Source organism: Engraulis encrasicolus, chromosome 13 (genome assembly GCF_034702125.1).
Source record: "Engraulis encrasicolus isolate BLACKSEA-1 chromosome 13, IST_EnEncr_1.0, whole genome shotgun sequence".
NCBI lineage: Eukaryota > Metazoa > Chordata > Actinopteri > Clupeiformes > Engraulidae > Engraulis > Engraulis encrasicolus.
Genome location: NC_085869.1, coordinates 49,481,217 through 49,498,196, shown reverse-complemented (window position 1 = coordinate 49,498,196; position 16,980 = coordinate 49,481,217). Strand labels below are relative to the sequence as shown.

General features: G+C 45.0%; 1 protein-coding gene across 3 annotated transcripts in view; it reads right to left on the bottom strand.

Moving 5' to 3' along the window:
• The window catches only part of adcy5 (adenylate cyclase 5), a 170,231-nt gene that overhangs the window by 98,050 nt on the left and 55,201 nt on the right, over positions 1-16,980 (bottom strand). For all 3 annotated transcript variants that reach the window (XM_063214191.1, XM_063214192.1, XM_063214193.1), the window contains exon 2: positions 862-1,011. In XM_063214191.1, coding sequence (XP_063070261.1) covers positions 862-1,011 — 150 coding nt within the window. The remainder of the gene's footprint in view (positions 1-861; positions 1,012-16,980) is intronic.

Below are 16,980 nucleotides of genomic sequence, written 5' to 3'. Positions count from 1 at the left end.
TTTCGACACAGAAAGCCAAATCAACCAGTCATTAGCTTCAGAAAGAATAAAATGAAGGTTTTTGAGCGACCATCTCACTCTCCTGATCTCAACATCATTGAGCCACTCAGGGGAAACCTCAAATGTGAGGTTCCAGTAAGACACCCAAAGATATTATAGGAAACAACCATTCTGCCAGGAAGAATGTGCTGTTTTGTCATCTGAGAACATTAAGAGCCTTATCCACAACTACCACAAACAATTTAGAGCGGTCTCTGATGTTAAACAGGGCCATATTCAGCATCAGAAACTAGGGTATGTAAACTTTTGAACAGGGTCATTTGGGTAGTTTGGGTTGTGATCATGCTTTTGAAAGAATAAACACAGAATATTGCTAATAAATATCTTAAGCCAGTCACTAGCCATGAGTGAAAAAAAAGGTTTTGTGTAATCCTTCATATTTTGTGAGAAATCGCAGAGAAAGCGTTTATTCTGCTGGGGTATGTAAACATATGAGCACCACTGTATGGCTGGGAGGGGTCCACTGGAGCCGATTGTACATAATTTGCTGTGTTACGTCCCCTGTTGTGCCACCTGACTTCTGCTACTAAAAAACGTCACCGACACTGCTATGCCCGCAGTGTCCCCCATTCCTGTCCCCCAATGTCCCCCATTCTGTCCCCAGTGTCCCCCATTCCTATCCCCAGAGACCCCCTTCTTGTCTCCAGTGTCCCCCATTCCTGTCCCCCATTCATGTCCCCCATTCCTGTCCCCCAGTGTCCCCCAATGTCCCCAGTGTTCCCCAGTGTCCCCCATTCCTATCCCCAGAGTCCCCCATTCTTGTCTCCAGTGTCCCCCATTCATGTCCCCCAGTGTCCCCACCTGTTGCTGGTTCTCCCTCTGGGAGTGGAGTCGAGCCTGGATGCACTCGCGGGTCTCCTGGAAGGCCTGCCTCTGGGAGCCCTCAGCCGGGTAGTGGGTACACACCCCCACGATGTTGGTACAGGAGAAGATCAGCACGTTTGATACCAGCTGTGGAGGAGGAGAAGAAGAAGGGGGGAGGGAGAGAGAGAGAGAGAGAAGGAGAGCGAGAGAGCGAGAGAGCGAGAGAGCGAGAGAGCGAGAGAGAGAGGCAGGCAGGTAGACAGCGAGAAGAGGGGAAAGAGATGAGAAAGGGTTTTAGGCATCACCACAGGGAGGCATGAACATCATCATGGCAGTCATCGGTAAACGGTTAGGGCATCAAATTGTAGCCCAAAGGTTGCCAGTTCAACTCCCGACACCTCAGAATGGTTGGGGGAGTAATTAAACAGCGCTCTCCCCCACCGTCATCCATGACTGAAGTACCCTGAGCATGGTATCGTGCTGCCGGCGCATTGTTCCCTCGCACGGGTGAGGCATAAATGTAATTTTGTTGCTGTGTCGCAATGGCAATAGGAGTTAAAGTGTCCCAGATGGGCTTTCACTTTCACTTTCACCTCAGGTCACCAATACCACATCAAGTTAAACTTGGTCCTCCCATCATTTCCTCATGAGGCGAGGGGGTCAACACCATCAATGATGAACAAAGATGTTATTAAGTATTTTGCAAAAACACAACTCAAAAGGTAATTGCAATTTTGACTTTTAATGGGAGAAAACCTGCCATTTTTTTCAGAGATGTGACATGGTGAACGTTTTAACGTAGTGGAGAAGGGAAATATAGGTAAAACGCGACAGTTGTTTCAGACAACAATTGCCTCTCTGCATGGACTCACTCGTCATTGGTTCTGCCATTTCAACTGCATTTTTGAATCTGTGAGTAGTTAAAGTAGCACCTCATTACAAATGTCAGACAAGGAAAAAAAATAAACCACATTTTTGTAGGCCTACCCCTATTGTCTAGCTCCAGATAAATATTCATGGCAGAAGGCATACCCCATTCATCTGGCGTCAGCTCGTCCTAACTATTTGATTCGCGCAATTTTGCCCTAATTACTGTAAAGTCATGCAGTTCACATTCTTCCCGGACTATGCAGGGGTCACATGGCTTAGATTTATCAATGGCCTCGAATCCATGAGGGTACAGCATTCATATTTCCTATTCGAAAATTCAGAGACCCTTGCAAACCCATGTCAGAGCATGCAAATCCCTAAAGCAAATATCCAGAGCAACTTACAAATATTTTCAAAAGTTTCAGTTTCAGTCCCTGGAGCAGTTTGGGGTTAGATGCCTTGCTCAAGGGCATTTCAAACATGGGAAGGGCAGGATTCGAACATTCAACCCCTCCAACCTCTCCAACCCTTGAGAAACTCTAGAGTAACCACTAGGCCAGAAGATGCCCTAAGTACTTTTCCCAATCTTCAAATAATATTTGATTTCACTTCAGTGATTCATCGACTTGTTACCGGTGAGACGCGCTATCAAATATCCTTGGCCTCACGCGATGGGCTATCCTTAACTGCCCTAAAATTGGGGAACAGTCTGGCATTCAAACCTACAGAGGGTCTGGAATGGCTGAAACGAGAACTGAGAAACAACTACTGTTGGAAGGGATGAACTGTTCAAATGGGGAGTTTGAAATGGGAGTCTGATTTTACCAAGTCGCTAACATTTGTAACATTTAATCTGCTGGTACGTAAAGGGGTCACCATTTGCCCTCCTCCTTCATCCCTCCTCTGTTCGCTGATTGATCAGTTGTCAGGCAACACGAGTAATCTCTGACCCAGAGGGAAGACCCAACCTAGATGTGATGTGAAGGGGACATGTGACTTGACTGGAGCTTTACGAACCGATCCAGTCGACACATCTGGCTCATCCAATTGCTCTATTTAGATACCGGTAGTTAAAACTAATACTACAAAGCTGGTTCAGGATAAGTTAAGATTAAGTTAAGAGGTGAATCATCTAATACAAGCGCTTTTCTTGAGAAAACAAGGACTTCAGCCTCTTCTATTAGATGATTTACCTCTTAACTTAACCTTACCTTGTGGCACTGGATTGTAGCTTCTGAATCCAAGTTGCCCATCAGTGACCAAGCTAGTACAGCTTGCCTGGCTCTTGCCCAACCTGTAGTTCTGCGCAGCCTCTTGAGCTCCACCACTAGGGTCTGGCAGAGCACGCGTTGGCTCCGCCTACAGAAAGCATGGCTTTATCCATCATTCTGCCCATCCTCGTCCACAACAAATACCTTCAAAAACGTTTTCTGTTGATCTCTAAAGCATCAATATTGTTTACAATCTGTCCTGCGACTCTGCCATTGATACTGCAATAAAGCAATAAATGCCTCAATTACTTTTTGACCGGAGAAATGGAGTCCTGCTCCATTCTCCCAGACCACCGTGTGTGTTGGAGCTCCACCAGGGGGCTCCAGAGCTACAAACACACTCAGAGATCTGGTGAGAACCAGGCTAAAGCTAGCACACTGTAGTAGTAATACAGTCTCCTCTGGTCCCACAAAAGCAGCTCCATTAGTGCACGGCTACAGCTGACTTACCCTTGCTTTAGCCCCACCCAGGCAGAGCAGAGCAGAGCATCAACAAACCAGGGGTGAATTTCTCAAAACCAAAGTTGCTAACTACATTAGCTACTTTGCTGTTTTCAAAGCATTTTGCCATTGGCAACTACCGAAGTTGCTAACAGGCTAACAACTTCTCTTTTGAGAAACTCACCCCAGGCCTACTTTCCCTCAGCAAGAGCATCCCCTTCCAAGAAAAGAACAAGGAAGCCCAAGTAGATGAATGAATGAGGGAGTAAAGGAAAGAAAGAGAGAAAGGAAAACAATGCAAGAGAAACAGAGCGGGGGCATAAAAAGAGGAAAGCTGCTCTCGTTTCTCTCATCTCTCTCTCTCCATCCATCCAATGCAACACCCTCCCACACGCGCACACACACACATCAACACCTTCACATGCAGTACATGCTCTCCTCTCCTCAGTCTGTAGGAGGGGTCAGGTACAGGGCGTCTTGGCCTGTTCTGTAAACACTGCTGCTGGTATCAGGCTGTGAGTCAGAAGGTGCCTGCATTGTACAGCATGTGTGTGATCTGTATGTGGTGTCTGTGTCTGTGTCTGTGTCTGTGTCTGTGTCTGTGTCTGCGTGTGCGTGTGCGTGTGCGTGTCTGTGTCTGTGTCTGTGTCTGTGTCTGCGTGTGCGTGTGCGTGTGCGTGTGCGTGTGCGTGTGCGTGTGTGTGTGCATGCGCGTGTGTATGTGTCTGCTTCTGTTTGTATGCATTTGTCTGTGCATAACTGTCTCTGTGGTGTCTTTTTTACCCCAATGCAGTTCTGCCATGCTATGTTTTGATTGGCTACCACACTTGATCCGTTCAATGTCTTCTCAGCAGCAGGATTTTTTTTTAAAAAATGAAAGAGAGTCCTGTCCAGGATGGCAATCAAAACACCCCTGAAACAAAACTAGTCAGTGAAGATCATTGACAGTAAATAGAATGGACGCCAAATCAACGCTATTTGCCATTCAACGCTTTGAAGCCAGATTTGGGAACATTCCAACTTACATTCCACCTTAGCAACGCCAAACGCACGTGCTGATTGGACAACAACAAGACTTCTAACGGTCAATCAAACCATGTTCTGATGCTCATTGGTCAATTTAACTTTTAATATCTCTCTAAAATAAAACATCACCACAAAAAATCACCACCCTGGTAAGTTGGAGAGCAAGGGGACCTACTAGTTGAGCGAAAAATGATCCCCCTGGAGTGGCATTTAAGGGAGATACAGGGTTTTATGTCTCTCATAGGAATGAATGGGATTTGGCCATTTTTTGGTCTTTTTGGGTCCAACCTTGGCTCCAACTTGGCTTCAACAATGAAATAGAATTTTGGCCTCCATTCTATTTACTCTCAATGGTGAAGATGTATGTGTTTCATTTTGTTTTACTTTTGTCAGTAACAGCAAACCAATCAAGAAAAAAAACAATCCCAAAAACTGTGCCCAGACCAAAACGATTCCTAACCCTAACCCTAGCATTTTATTAGCATAACCAAAACAAAACAGTGGTGGTGGTTGCCCCCAGAATTCCTAACCCCAAAAGGTTTTCTTTAAGCGTTTTAGTTTTGTGAATAACAATGAAGAAACCACCAAAGCAAAATGGTCAAAACTTGTTGCCCAGACCACAACAAACAAATCCCCAAAATGCTATTGTTATTAACATCTCAGCCCAGCACTGTGGCAGCGGATGGGTTAAAAGTCCAACCAATCAAAACGCAGCAGGTGCTAGTCATGGCAAAACTGTGTTGGGATAAAAAAGATACATCTGTGTATGCGTCTGTCAGTGCATGCGTGCGTGCGGGCGGTCTACCATTTCCACAACATCCTACAGCTTGGGTCAGGAGCGTGAGTGTACAGAACACAGCTCCTCTCTATGTGACCCCCGCCCTACCACCATGATGACAGGACTAATGGACTGTGCAGTCTGCGTGCGCGCGCACGTGCGTGCGTGCGTACGTGCGTGCATGCGTACGTGCGTGCGTGCGTATGTGCGTGCGTGCGTGTTGTCCATGTGGCTAGACAGGGTAGTTGACAATTAACCCGTAAAAGAAATATAGTACACACACATATATGCACACAAACCATTGTATGCATCTCTAAATGTGTACTTTAAGTGATGGCACACACGGTCATCGAGGTCAGACAACACTATGGATCACCAATCCGGTCACTGTGAAGTCAGACACACACACAGACACACACACACACACACACACACACACACGCACACACACGCACACACACGCACACACACGCACACACACGCACACACACGCACACACACGCACACACACGCACACACACGCACACACACACACACACACAGCGGTCTAGTCAGACAGACAGACAGACGAGCTCGTCGACTACCTTCGAGCCTTAATTTCACACCCCCAAAACTGGGGTATGATGGCAGAAGGCAGGCCCAGGAAAAACCGACCGTTTCCCATTCACACAGCAGCCTGTCCAATTCACACCCGCCGCAGCGCTTGCTGCTCAGGACAATCACACAAACACACACACGCACAGACACAGACACAGACACAGACACAGACACAGACACACACGTCTGGCTGCATCAACCAAAATGTAATCAATATAAGACATCAGTGTGTGAGTGTGTGTGCGTGCGTGCGTGCGTGCGTGCGTGCGTGTGTGTGTGTGTGTGTGTGTGTGTGTGTGTGTGTGTGTGTGTGTGTGTGTGTGTGTGTGTGTGTGTGTGTGTGTGTGTGTGTGTGTGTGTGTGTAGCTGTGTACATGAGGGAGTGCAAGTGAGTTCATGACTGAGTAAGTCAGAGAGAGCGAGAGCGAGAAGGAGGCGTGCGTGTGTGCGTGCAAGAGAGAGTGAGAGGTTAGAGTTGGGAGGTAGAGTGAAAATAAATAGCTAGGAATGACTAAACAGACTTCAAAACAAACAGCAGGGCAGAATACTCATCGGGGAGAGGAGAGTAGAGGAGAGGAGAGGAGAGGAGAGGAGAGGAGAGGAGAGGAGAGGAGAGGAGAGGAGAGGAGAGGAGAGGAGAGGAGAGGAGAGGAGAGAAGAGTCCAAAGCCACTGCAGGTGTGTGATGAGACAGATGGCAGAAAAGTTGTTTAAAATTCTGCTGCCATCTCTCTCACACACACACACGCACGCACGCACGCACGCACACACCCGCGCGCACGCACGCCTATTCAGACAGGCAGAAAGGCAGACAGGCAGATAGACACGCATTCATGTGTTCACTAACACCCATGCAGACAAATACAGTGCCCTCCATAATTATTGGCACCCCTGGTTGAGATGTGTTAAAAGCCTTAAAATAAATTCAGTGTTTATTGCAGAAGAATACTGTCACACTGAAAATTGTAGGAAAATGTAGCCTTCAACTCAAATGAATTGTAAGAAAATAAAAAAAATCCCTGACTAAAAAATAATTATTTTTCATTAAATCACCTGTTCCACAATTATTGGCACCCTTAACAATTCCCAGGAAATAAATATAATTGAAGCATTTCTGTCATTTCTACAGTAGTTTACAAAGTTTACCAGAGTATGTAGGAACATTTAATTAGTAATTCATCACTTCCTGTTTCCCTGGGGTATAAATATGACGTGACACCGAGGCCATTTCTCTTATCCACTCTTAAACATGGGAAAGACAAAGGAACACAGCATACAAGTGAGGCAGATGTGTGTCGACCTTCACAGGTCAGGCAGAGGCTACAAGAAGATTGCCACTCAACTGCAGCTGCCCATATCCACTGTGAGAGGAATAATTAAGAAGTTCAAAACAACTGGAACAGTGGTAAACAAGCCTGGACGAGGACCCAAGTTTATTTTGCCACCACGCACAGTGAGGAGGATGGTAAGAGAAATCAAAAGATCTCCAAAGCTCACTGTTACAGAATTACAACAAATGGTAGCATCCTGGGGTCACAAAGTCTCCAAATCAACCATCAGGCGCTGTCTACACGCCAACAAGCTGTTTGGGAGGCATGCACGGAGAAAACCTTTCCTCACTCACAATCATAAACGCAAGCGTCTGGAGTTCGCCAAGCGGTATTGGGGCTTCAACTGGGACCGTGTGTGCTTTGGTCAGATGAGACCAAGATTGAGCTTTTTGGCAACAAACACTCTAAGTGGGTCTGGCGTACCACGAAAGATGCGCATGTTGAAAAGCACCTCATACCCACTGTGAAGTATGGGGGTGGGTCAGTGATGCTGTGGGGCTGTTTCGCTTCCAAAGGCCCTGGGAACCTTGTTAGGGTGCATGGCATCATGAATGCTTTGAAATTCCAGGACATTTTAAATCAAAATCTGTTGCCCTCTGCCCGAAAGCTGAAGCTGGGTCGTCACTGGGTCTTTCAGCAAGACAATGACCCTAAACATATGGCCAAATCTACACAGAAATGGTTCACCAGACACAAAATCAAGCTCCTCCCATGGCCATCTCAGTCCCCTGACCTCAACCCCATTGAGAACCTGTGGGGTGAGCTGAAGAGGAGAGTACAGAGGAGAGGACCCAGGTCTCTGGATGATTTAGAGAGATTCTGCAAAGAGGAATGGCTGAAGATCCCTCTTTCTGTCTTTTCCCATCTTGTGAAACATTATAGGAGAAGATTAGGTGCTGTTTTGTTGGCAAAAGGGGGTTGTACAAAATATTAACACCAGGGGTGCTAATAATTGTGACACACATTATTTGATGTCAAATAATTATTTCTTTATGTGGGATTTTTTCCCCACTGAATAAATGCACTTGTATTGAAGGTTGTATTTTTCTCTTTTTTTCCATTAAGGTCCCATATTATTTAGAAAAAAAATAAAATAATTGAAAGCTAAAAAACACATCTCAACCAGGGGTGCCAATAATTATGGAGGGCACTGTATATTGATTTACTGGTACACGCATACACATACCTGCAAAATGATACCTTTCCTCACTATTGTCTGAGTGACGTGCACCGCGATGGCAATGTTTACCAGGAATCGATGTGCACACAAACATGCATGTAGACCAACATTCACACACACACACACACACACACACACACACACACACACACACACACACACACACACACACACACACACACACACACACACACACACACACACACACACACACACACACACACACACACACACACACACACACACACACACACACACACACACACACACACACACACAAAATTAATCCCTTCCTTTCACATATTGTTTCAGTCATGTAACACGTGATAGCAGTGTTTACACAATTTTCCATGAATAGAGCTTGTACGGAACAAGGTCAAAAGGACATGAGGCTTGTATGGAGGCTTGCGAAGAGCATGGTATCTACCCTGCCTAACATTGAACAGCACAGCACTGAATAGAAAAACAGTCCCCTGGCCCTACCGTGGCCAACTGATAGGGTACTCATCTGCCATGCACCCGATCCTGGTTAAATTCCCAGCCCGGGTCCTTTGCCGACCCCTCCCCATCTCTCTCCCCATTCGCTTCCTGTCCACCTCTCAAACTGTCCTATCATCAATTAAGTCGTGAAAGACAAAAAAAAAAGAAACAGTTCCCTTTCCCCCATAATGACAAGTTTTGACGACTCCCCTTCCGTATCCTTAATAACAAGTTTTGACGACCCCCTCCGTATCCTTTATGATGGGATCTGATGAATATGTCTATGGGTGGTTGACGTTTAAGGCCGTAACACACTTAAAGGAGGAAACACATTCCAATTCCTGAAAAAATGGGTGGAAAAATTGGAAAAAATAGAAAAAATGGGCATGTCATTGGTCCGTGGAATTTAGCCAAATTTTTGCCATTTTTGGGAAAATGTGTCCTGCGGTGTGACATCACTGGTGTGACATTTCTGTAAGATACAATAAAATGATTAACATTCTGCAGACATACCCCCTGATGCTCTTTCTGCTATATCATTTAATCCCCACCCCACACACACACTACTACCCACCCGCACACACCCCCCCCCCACCCCCACCCACACACGCCTATGCATCATACAGGCAGACAACTGTGATTTCACTGCATGGTTTCACTGCATTACTTGTAATAATTGTGTGAATGTGACAGATAAATCTCCTGGTATCCTCATATCCTTGCATGATGGATGAAAAATAAGTAAGGATTGAGTAACACAATGCCTAAGCATGTCACACCACAGGACATGAAGTCACACCACAGGGAAATTCACTGCGTTGTGGCCAATTTAACCCTTTTGTATTTGTGACTGACCTCCGAGCTCATGCTAACTTGATAATGATATTGTGTTTAACCTTAATATGTTTTCACTCATAAAAAAACTTTTCTTCCTTCCATAAGAGCAGTCACACCACGGGACACCATAAATGAACCTAAGCATTGTGTGACAGAAACATTGCAATATGTAGACATATTAAGAGGTTAATAGTCACTAACTTCCACACCACTCTCCAATAACTAAGGTATAACTGGTTAGGAGCCTGTCTTTAAGACCCTTGTAGTTGGCCTTGCAGCTGCACGTCCGCAAACCTGATTTACATGTCACCCCGCAGGACGCAATTTGTGTTATGAAATTGAACTTGTAGGTAATATTACTGTATTGAGTTTTTTTCACATTCATATTTTTTAATATAAGGTTAATATTTATGCAATCAGGCCAAATGCTTTATAAATGATTCAAAATGTTGTTGGTTTATTGTATAGCTGTATATTCCAGGTTGTATTAATGTTACAGTCACACCACAGGACATTTGACATATAAACCTTTCCATAAATCTGAACAAAAATGTTTCTTCTCATCAAAGACTAATATGAAACATGATGTACCACATCTTCTTTCATTTATTACATTTGTTTTCAAGAGGAAAAATATCAGTAGACCAATTAAGCTTAGGACATGTACGGTTGGAGGAAAATCTTAGAAGAAAGAACACAAACAAGAAACACAAAAATACTGTTGTGGCTGACAGACATCGACTGCAGTACCACTGAACTGGTGTGTTAAGTACAAAGGTCTTGTGCACTGATTAAATGATTGGGACATGGTGCGCCTCACTCAGACTAATGAGGGCATAGGGCAACACCTAGAGAGAGGAAGAGAGAGAGGGGGAAAGAAAGAAAGAAAGAGAGAGTGGGGGGGGAAGACACACACACACACACTGACAGAGCAAAAGGGCATACTACTTCCTTTCCTAAGCAAAGTCAATACTTCCTCTAATTCTAGTTGGATAAAGGGACTGATCAGTAAAATTACCTTTGCTTTGCTACATAGGAGAACAACAAGTCCAGAGGGGTCAAAGCATCATCTCACCCCTATAAAAAACACCTTGTGGAACTCATTTTCCAATTTGAACATTTGGCTGATGTGTAGCCCCTTAATGCACGACGTACCTCCAGTGCCACGTTGTAATAGACATTGACCATGGTACTACAATACTATGACATAACACAGGGCCTTTAGTAATGCTACTACGACTTGGTCATTGCCATTCTGGTAACAGCACATTTATAACGCTGTGTCTTAATGGGTTAAGCTATGAGAGGAAACAGGATTTGAGCATCACAATGTATATTTAAAGCCTCCAATTTCTTTACAGTGCATGTAAGTTGCAGGTCCATCAAGTACATTCACCCTTCCACTGTGTATAAATATTTCCATATCATCCAGATAGCGCTCGTTGCTAGCGGGAATTCCCTCGACAGAGAGAACAAGTCCGTGAGCAAACACAACCATCCCATCCCATCCCATCCCATCCCTTCCCTTCCCTCCTCCTCTGTTCCTACGTGATAGAAGAGCGCAGATAAAGCATGGGAGGCTCACAGGCAAGAGCCCCAGACTTTACTACACTTTACTTTACCCCAGGCCTGGACTGGTCATCTGGCATATGGGGCATTTCCCGGAGGGCAGACAGCGCTCAAGGGGCCGATTGGGGGGAGACCTGCCCACCATTTTAAGGGGGCGAAAATGCCCGAGACGGTTTTCTGGCTCCAGTCTTGCTCCGCTTTACCCCTTCTCAATGTCTGAATATGTCTGAGGGCAGACCTTGTATTACTAGCCTACGGGCTATGTGCTGGGCAAGACCTCTAATGCCAGACGAAGATCAAAAACAGACATACAGACAGAGAGAGAGAGAGAGGGAGAGAGAAAGAGGCAGCAAGAGAGAAAGAGAGAGAGGCAGTGAGAGCAAGAGAGAGAGAGAGAGAGAGAGAGAGAGAGAGAGAGAGACAGAGATAGAGAGCTAGAGAGAGCTAGAGTGAGAGAGAGACAGAGAGACCGAGAGAGAGCGACAGATAGGGTAAGTGTTTATGAGAAGCTTTCCCACAGAATCTTTACATGAATACATATTCAAGAGCGCAACTGTTCCATGCCATTGTGCCCTGTAACTACAGCTGACATGAAAATGTAACACTTTTTCTTTGAAGGTGAATTTTGAAAAGGGGTCCATCAACCATTCTTGACACTTTATACGAATCAATACACCTGCATTCAGATCACCTTGACCTGGTATGGGAGCTCTTACATGTGTCTGATTGGCAGCAACAGTAGTTTTGCGCTTTATTAAAGTTACTTTCCAACATGGGTGTTATTTAGGCCTTTCGAGACTTTGAATGAATCAATACGTCGTCCATACATGCCCAAGCACATTCAGACCACCTTGACCTGATATTGAAGCCTTGATGCGTCTGTGTCTGATTGGCAGCAGCGGTATATGTGGGTGGTTGACGTTTAAGGGCGTAACGCAAAAAAAAAAAAAAGTTTTTCAAATTCCTGAAAAAAAAGATGGATAAAAATTGGAAAAAAATAGAAAAAAATAAAGCACTTAGTGGTCTGTGGAATTTCACCTTATTTTTGCCATTTTTGGGAAAATGTGTCCTGCATCAACACATAGCATAGGCATGTCACACCGCAGGAAAATGGAGTCACACCACAGGGAATTCACTGCATTATGGCCATTTTAATCCTTTTGTATACATGACTGACATCTGAGCTCATGCTAAATTGATAATGATATTGTGTTTAATCTTAATATGCATTTTCATTAATAAAAAACACTTTTTTTCCTCCTATAAGAGCAGTCACACCACAGGACACCATAAAATGAACCTAAGCATTGCGTGACAGAAAGATTGCAATATGAAGACATATTAAGAGGTTAAGAGTCACCTTAAACTTCCACAGCACTCTCCAATAACTGAGGTACTGACTGGTTAGGAGCCAGTCTTTAAGACCCTTGTAGTTGGCCTTGCAGCTGCCTATTCACAAACATTGACATACATGTCACCCCACAGGACGCAATTTGTGTTACGAAATTGAACTTGTAGTTAATATTACTGTCTTGAGTTTTTTCCACATTCACATATCTTAATCTAAAGTTAAGATTTATGCAATCATGCCAAATGCTTCATACATTATTCAAAATGTTGTTGGTTAATTTATATATATATTATTATATATTGTTTCATTAATGTTACAGTCACACCGCAGGAAATTTGACATATAAACCTTAACATAAATCTTAACAAAAATGTTTCTTCTCATCTAAGACTAATATGAAACATAATGTACCACATCTTCTTTCATTGACATTTGTTTTTTAAAGGAAAATAACAGTTTTGTAGGTTTTTAACCAATGTTACGAAAAAACAAGGTGTCACGTCTCCCACCCACATATAGGGGTGCGTATATAATGTATGCAATGTCAACAGCAGGCCCCAGAGTGTCAGAAGGACCAGGGAGCCTCCGATGTCTGCGGCCGACCTCTGGCCTGCCCTCTGCGGCTGCCGGGCTAACGTTTCGACAGCATGATCAATGCCCAACAGGTACGGGCGAGACAGTGCCCTTGAAAACGCACGGGAGCCTCCCTCCATCCTTCAGTACAGTACAGTACAGCCAGCTTGACAAATCTCCCACACAGTGCTGGAGAGGAGGAGTGTGAATGTGAGAGAAAGTGAGGAGGGAGAGAGGGAGGGGAGGGGAAGGAGAGAGGGAGAGGGAGAGGGGAGAAAGGGAGAGGGACAGAAAGAGAGAGTGTGTCTAAGAGAGAGAGAGAGAGAGAGAGAGAGAGAGAGAGAGAGAGAGAGAGAGAGAGAGAGAGAGAGAGAGAATGAGAGCAAGTGTGTGTGTGCGTGTGTGTGTGTGTGTGTGTGTGTGTGTGTGTGTGTGTGTGTGTGTGTGTGTGTGTGTGTGTGTTGTGTGTGTGTGTGTGTGTGTGTGTGTGTGTGTGTGTGTGTGTGTGTGTGTGTGTGTGTGTGTGTGTGTGTGTGTGTGTGTGCGTGTGCGTGTGTAGCAGTTTGAGGAGGTGCGCTGCATGTGTGTGTGGGTGAGTGAGTGAGTACCAAGCCAAGCTGAGGAGACAGCATGGTGTGATGCTAAGCTCCACAGCCACAGAACACAAGGCCAAGATCTCCTACACTACAGCACACTGGCTAAGGTGAACGTGTTGTGCAATCTGGGTTTTTTTTTTGCTCCTTCTAGGACAGCGTTTCTCAACTAGGGCTCTACAGCACCCCCAGGGGGCGTTAAGGAGGCCTGGGAGGGCGTCGCGAAGGATACAGCTGAGAGGGGGTGGTGTTTAGTTCCTATTGGGGGCATTTGTCTATTTTATTTTCTAATACGAAGGGGGGATTGGTGGTCTTATGATGAGGTCAAAGGGACATTTGTTCAAAAACGGTTGAGTTGCTGTTTCAGGTCACACCAACATCATGGTTGGGTAAATAGGGATATGTTAAAAGTGGCCAATTGACTGACCAATTGAGCCATTATAAACAAGAAGCAAATCTAGGAGAACAAGGGATGAAAGAGTAAAGGGAGTAAATAACGGAATGACCGAGCAGGGGAGAAGACCGAAAAAAGAAAGAGAGGGGAGAGTGCTGGAGATGGGGAAACACAAAGAGGGAGCAAGAGAGAGGGGGCATGAGGAAGAGAGGGAAAAATGGAAAGAGAGAAAGAGAAGGAAAGATGGAGAGAGAGATGGAGACAGCAAAAGGAGAGAGCGGGGGGAGCGGGGGGAGAGAGAAGAGAAGACTGTGAAGAGAGGTGTGTGTGTGTGTGTGTGTGTGTGTCTGTCTGTGTAGTGTGTGTGTGTGTGGTGGGTGACACTAGCGATCCAGCCCCATGTACAGAGCTCCAGACTACAGCAAGAGAGAGAGAGAGAGAGAGTAGCATAGAGGGCCTCCTCCACGCTCTCACTTCCATGGAAACCAGCAGCGCAGCGTGGCCCGCATGAGATGAGATAACAGCCCATCCACACGGCACGCCGGCCAGCCAGCCATCCAGTCAATGCAAATATTCCCAAGCAACAATCCCGCTCTATTTATACTGGGGCCGCACTTTCCTTGTCCTTATTTGGTGCCACTGGGATGTCGGGCCCAGAGAATGGATGTGGGAGTCAATTCAGTTGGGAGACCGAGGGACACAGAGAGAGAGAGAGGGAAAGAGGGATGGAAAAAAGAGAAAATCTTACCACCACGCAAGTTCAAATGGAGAACAAGCGGAGCCAGGAATACAACATGCAGTACATCATTCTGAAGCAGGGGTGAACTAAAAAAAAACAAGACATCGATCACTGGTGATAAAAAAGGGAATTTTCATTCATGATTTCTTTGTCATGACAAAAGAGGAATAGGGCACTCTCTGACTGACTGCAATAGGTCATGTAAAAGTGCACTCGCATACCAATTGGGAAACAACACAATTTATTCTAATGGGGGACTTAAGAAACGTCTATATTGGTGCCATGACAAACACTTGTGAAGGCTAAAAATACCGTTGAACAACAGAGTGTATTCTTTTCTCTTCAAACCACTACAGCATGAAGAGAAAACACCCAGATCTAACTAACTAATGATTGTACTCTGTTCCATCACAGCCTAAAGTGGAAGTCTGTAAATAATTTTTAGTCATAGTACCTTGCACGGTCATGGGATTCTGAAATTTGTACATGAAATAGCCCATTACGGCAAAAAAGACTAATTCTTTAGCTCCCGCCAAAGCTTGTAGTATTGTTTACAAAATTTCAGTGCTCCCTTAGTTAGCATAACCAAACAGGTTCAAAGGCATGGGTAGCTGCTAATCACACAACTTTGCTGTCAAACAGGAAGTGGATTACTTCTTTATTTTTTTGGCTAAAATTGGGAATGACGTGCTGCAGATTTACTGTAGCGGTTTCAACTGCAGGTATTCATGTTCAGCTTCCAAAATCCCAGAATCAAGGCTTTACGCATGTCAACAGGAAAACATACAGATGGTCACTTTAAGGTCCAAACAACATTTATTTTCATCTGATAGTAGGTCATTGTACACACATTAGACATATGTTTAATACATTGATAAAAGTCCTGAACCTTTCCTTCAAGCACTGCTGCCAATCCCCGTCCCCGTCTAAATGTATTGAGCAGTTCTACTGAGCAGAAATCCTCTTTCATCCAATACAGAAACTCATTTATCTATGCTAAATACGACCATGATCTCGACGTCAAAGGGCACATTGTGCACATTGGCCGTTTCCATAACAGCCTATGAATAAAGTCACAGATTTTCCTTTCCATGTGCTCAAGTTCTGCTAGGATTTCCACTTGCAGTCACAAACCAGGCAAAGCCCACCGTATGCAGGAGTCCCTGCTGTGTCAAAAACTTAAGCACCAATACACATTGCTGATTGGTGGAGAGAGGAGACTCATGCATGCCACAACAGCACGAAGGTTCATCCCTTTTAACTGACGGGCTGTGACAGAGTACATGTTGTCAAAACACTTCTCAGATGACTGGCTTTTGCCAATTTAACACCGGCTCCGCTGTGTCCCCAACTAATGCCAAGTGGCACCTGGACAAAAAGCATTTGGTGGTGGACAATCGGACACGCAGACAGACTCATCATCTGAATACGTATTTTGAACAAAAGGTTAAACACTAAAAAAGAAGACGATTTGCGTGCAACTTTGCTGTTTTCACTACCATCATTTAGATGAATTGTAATTTCACGAAGATGGACAGACAGATAAACACACAGGAAAACAGACAAACAGACACACAAAGCCGATGTGGCCTGTCCACCGCTGCACTTCTCACATGACTGCTATTCCTGATTTAACAGCAGCTTTGCCGAATCACAAACTAGTGCCAAGTGGCAAACGCTGAACCGGCATGAGGAGAGAGAGAGAGAGAGAGAGAGAGAGAGAGAGAGAGAGAGAGAGAGAGAGAGAGAGAGAGAGAGAGAGAGAGAGAGAGAGAGAGAGAGAGATTTACAAATGTACAACGAATGATAATCTTCACAGGCAGGCAGGCAGATAGACAGACAGAGGATGTGACCACTCTGACCACTACTGCTCCCTGTTTACAAAAGCGTGGCAACACTCTTTGGCCGGGCAGATCGCCACCTCCTTAGTAACCTGGGAACGCTGGCACCAACATTCACCTGGGTACCTCCCTCCAGCCCTCCCTCCCCCTTGGATAACATTATTTTAGACCTCCATTAATTATTACTGGTGAAAGCCATAAAAAAAATTCTGGAACCAAGCTTCACCGCTGATGCCCCCGCTTGGA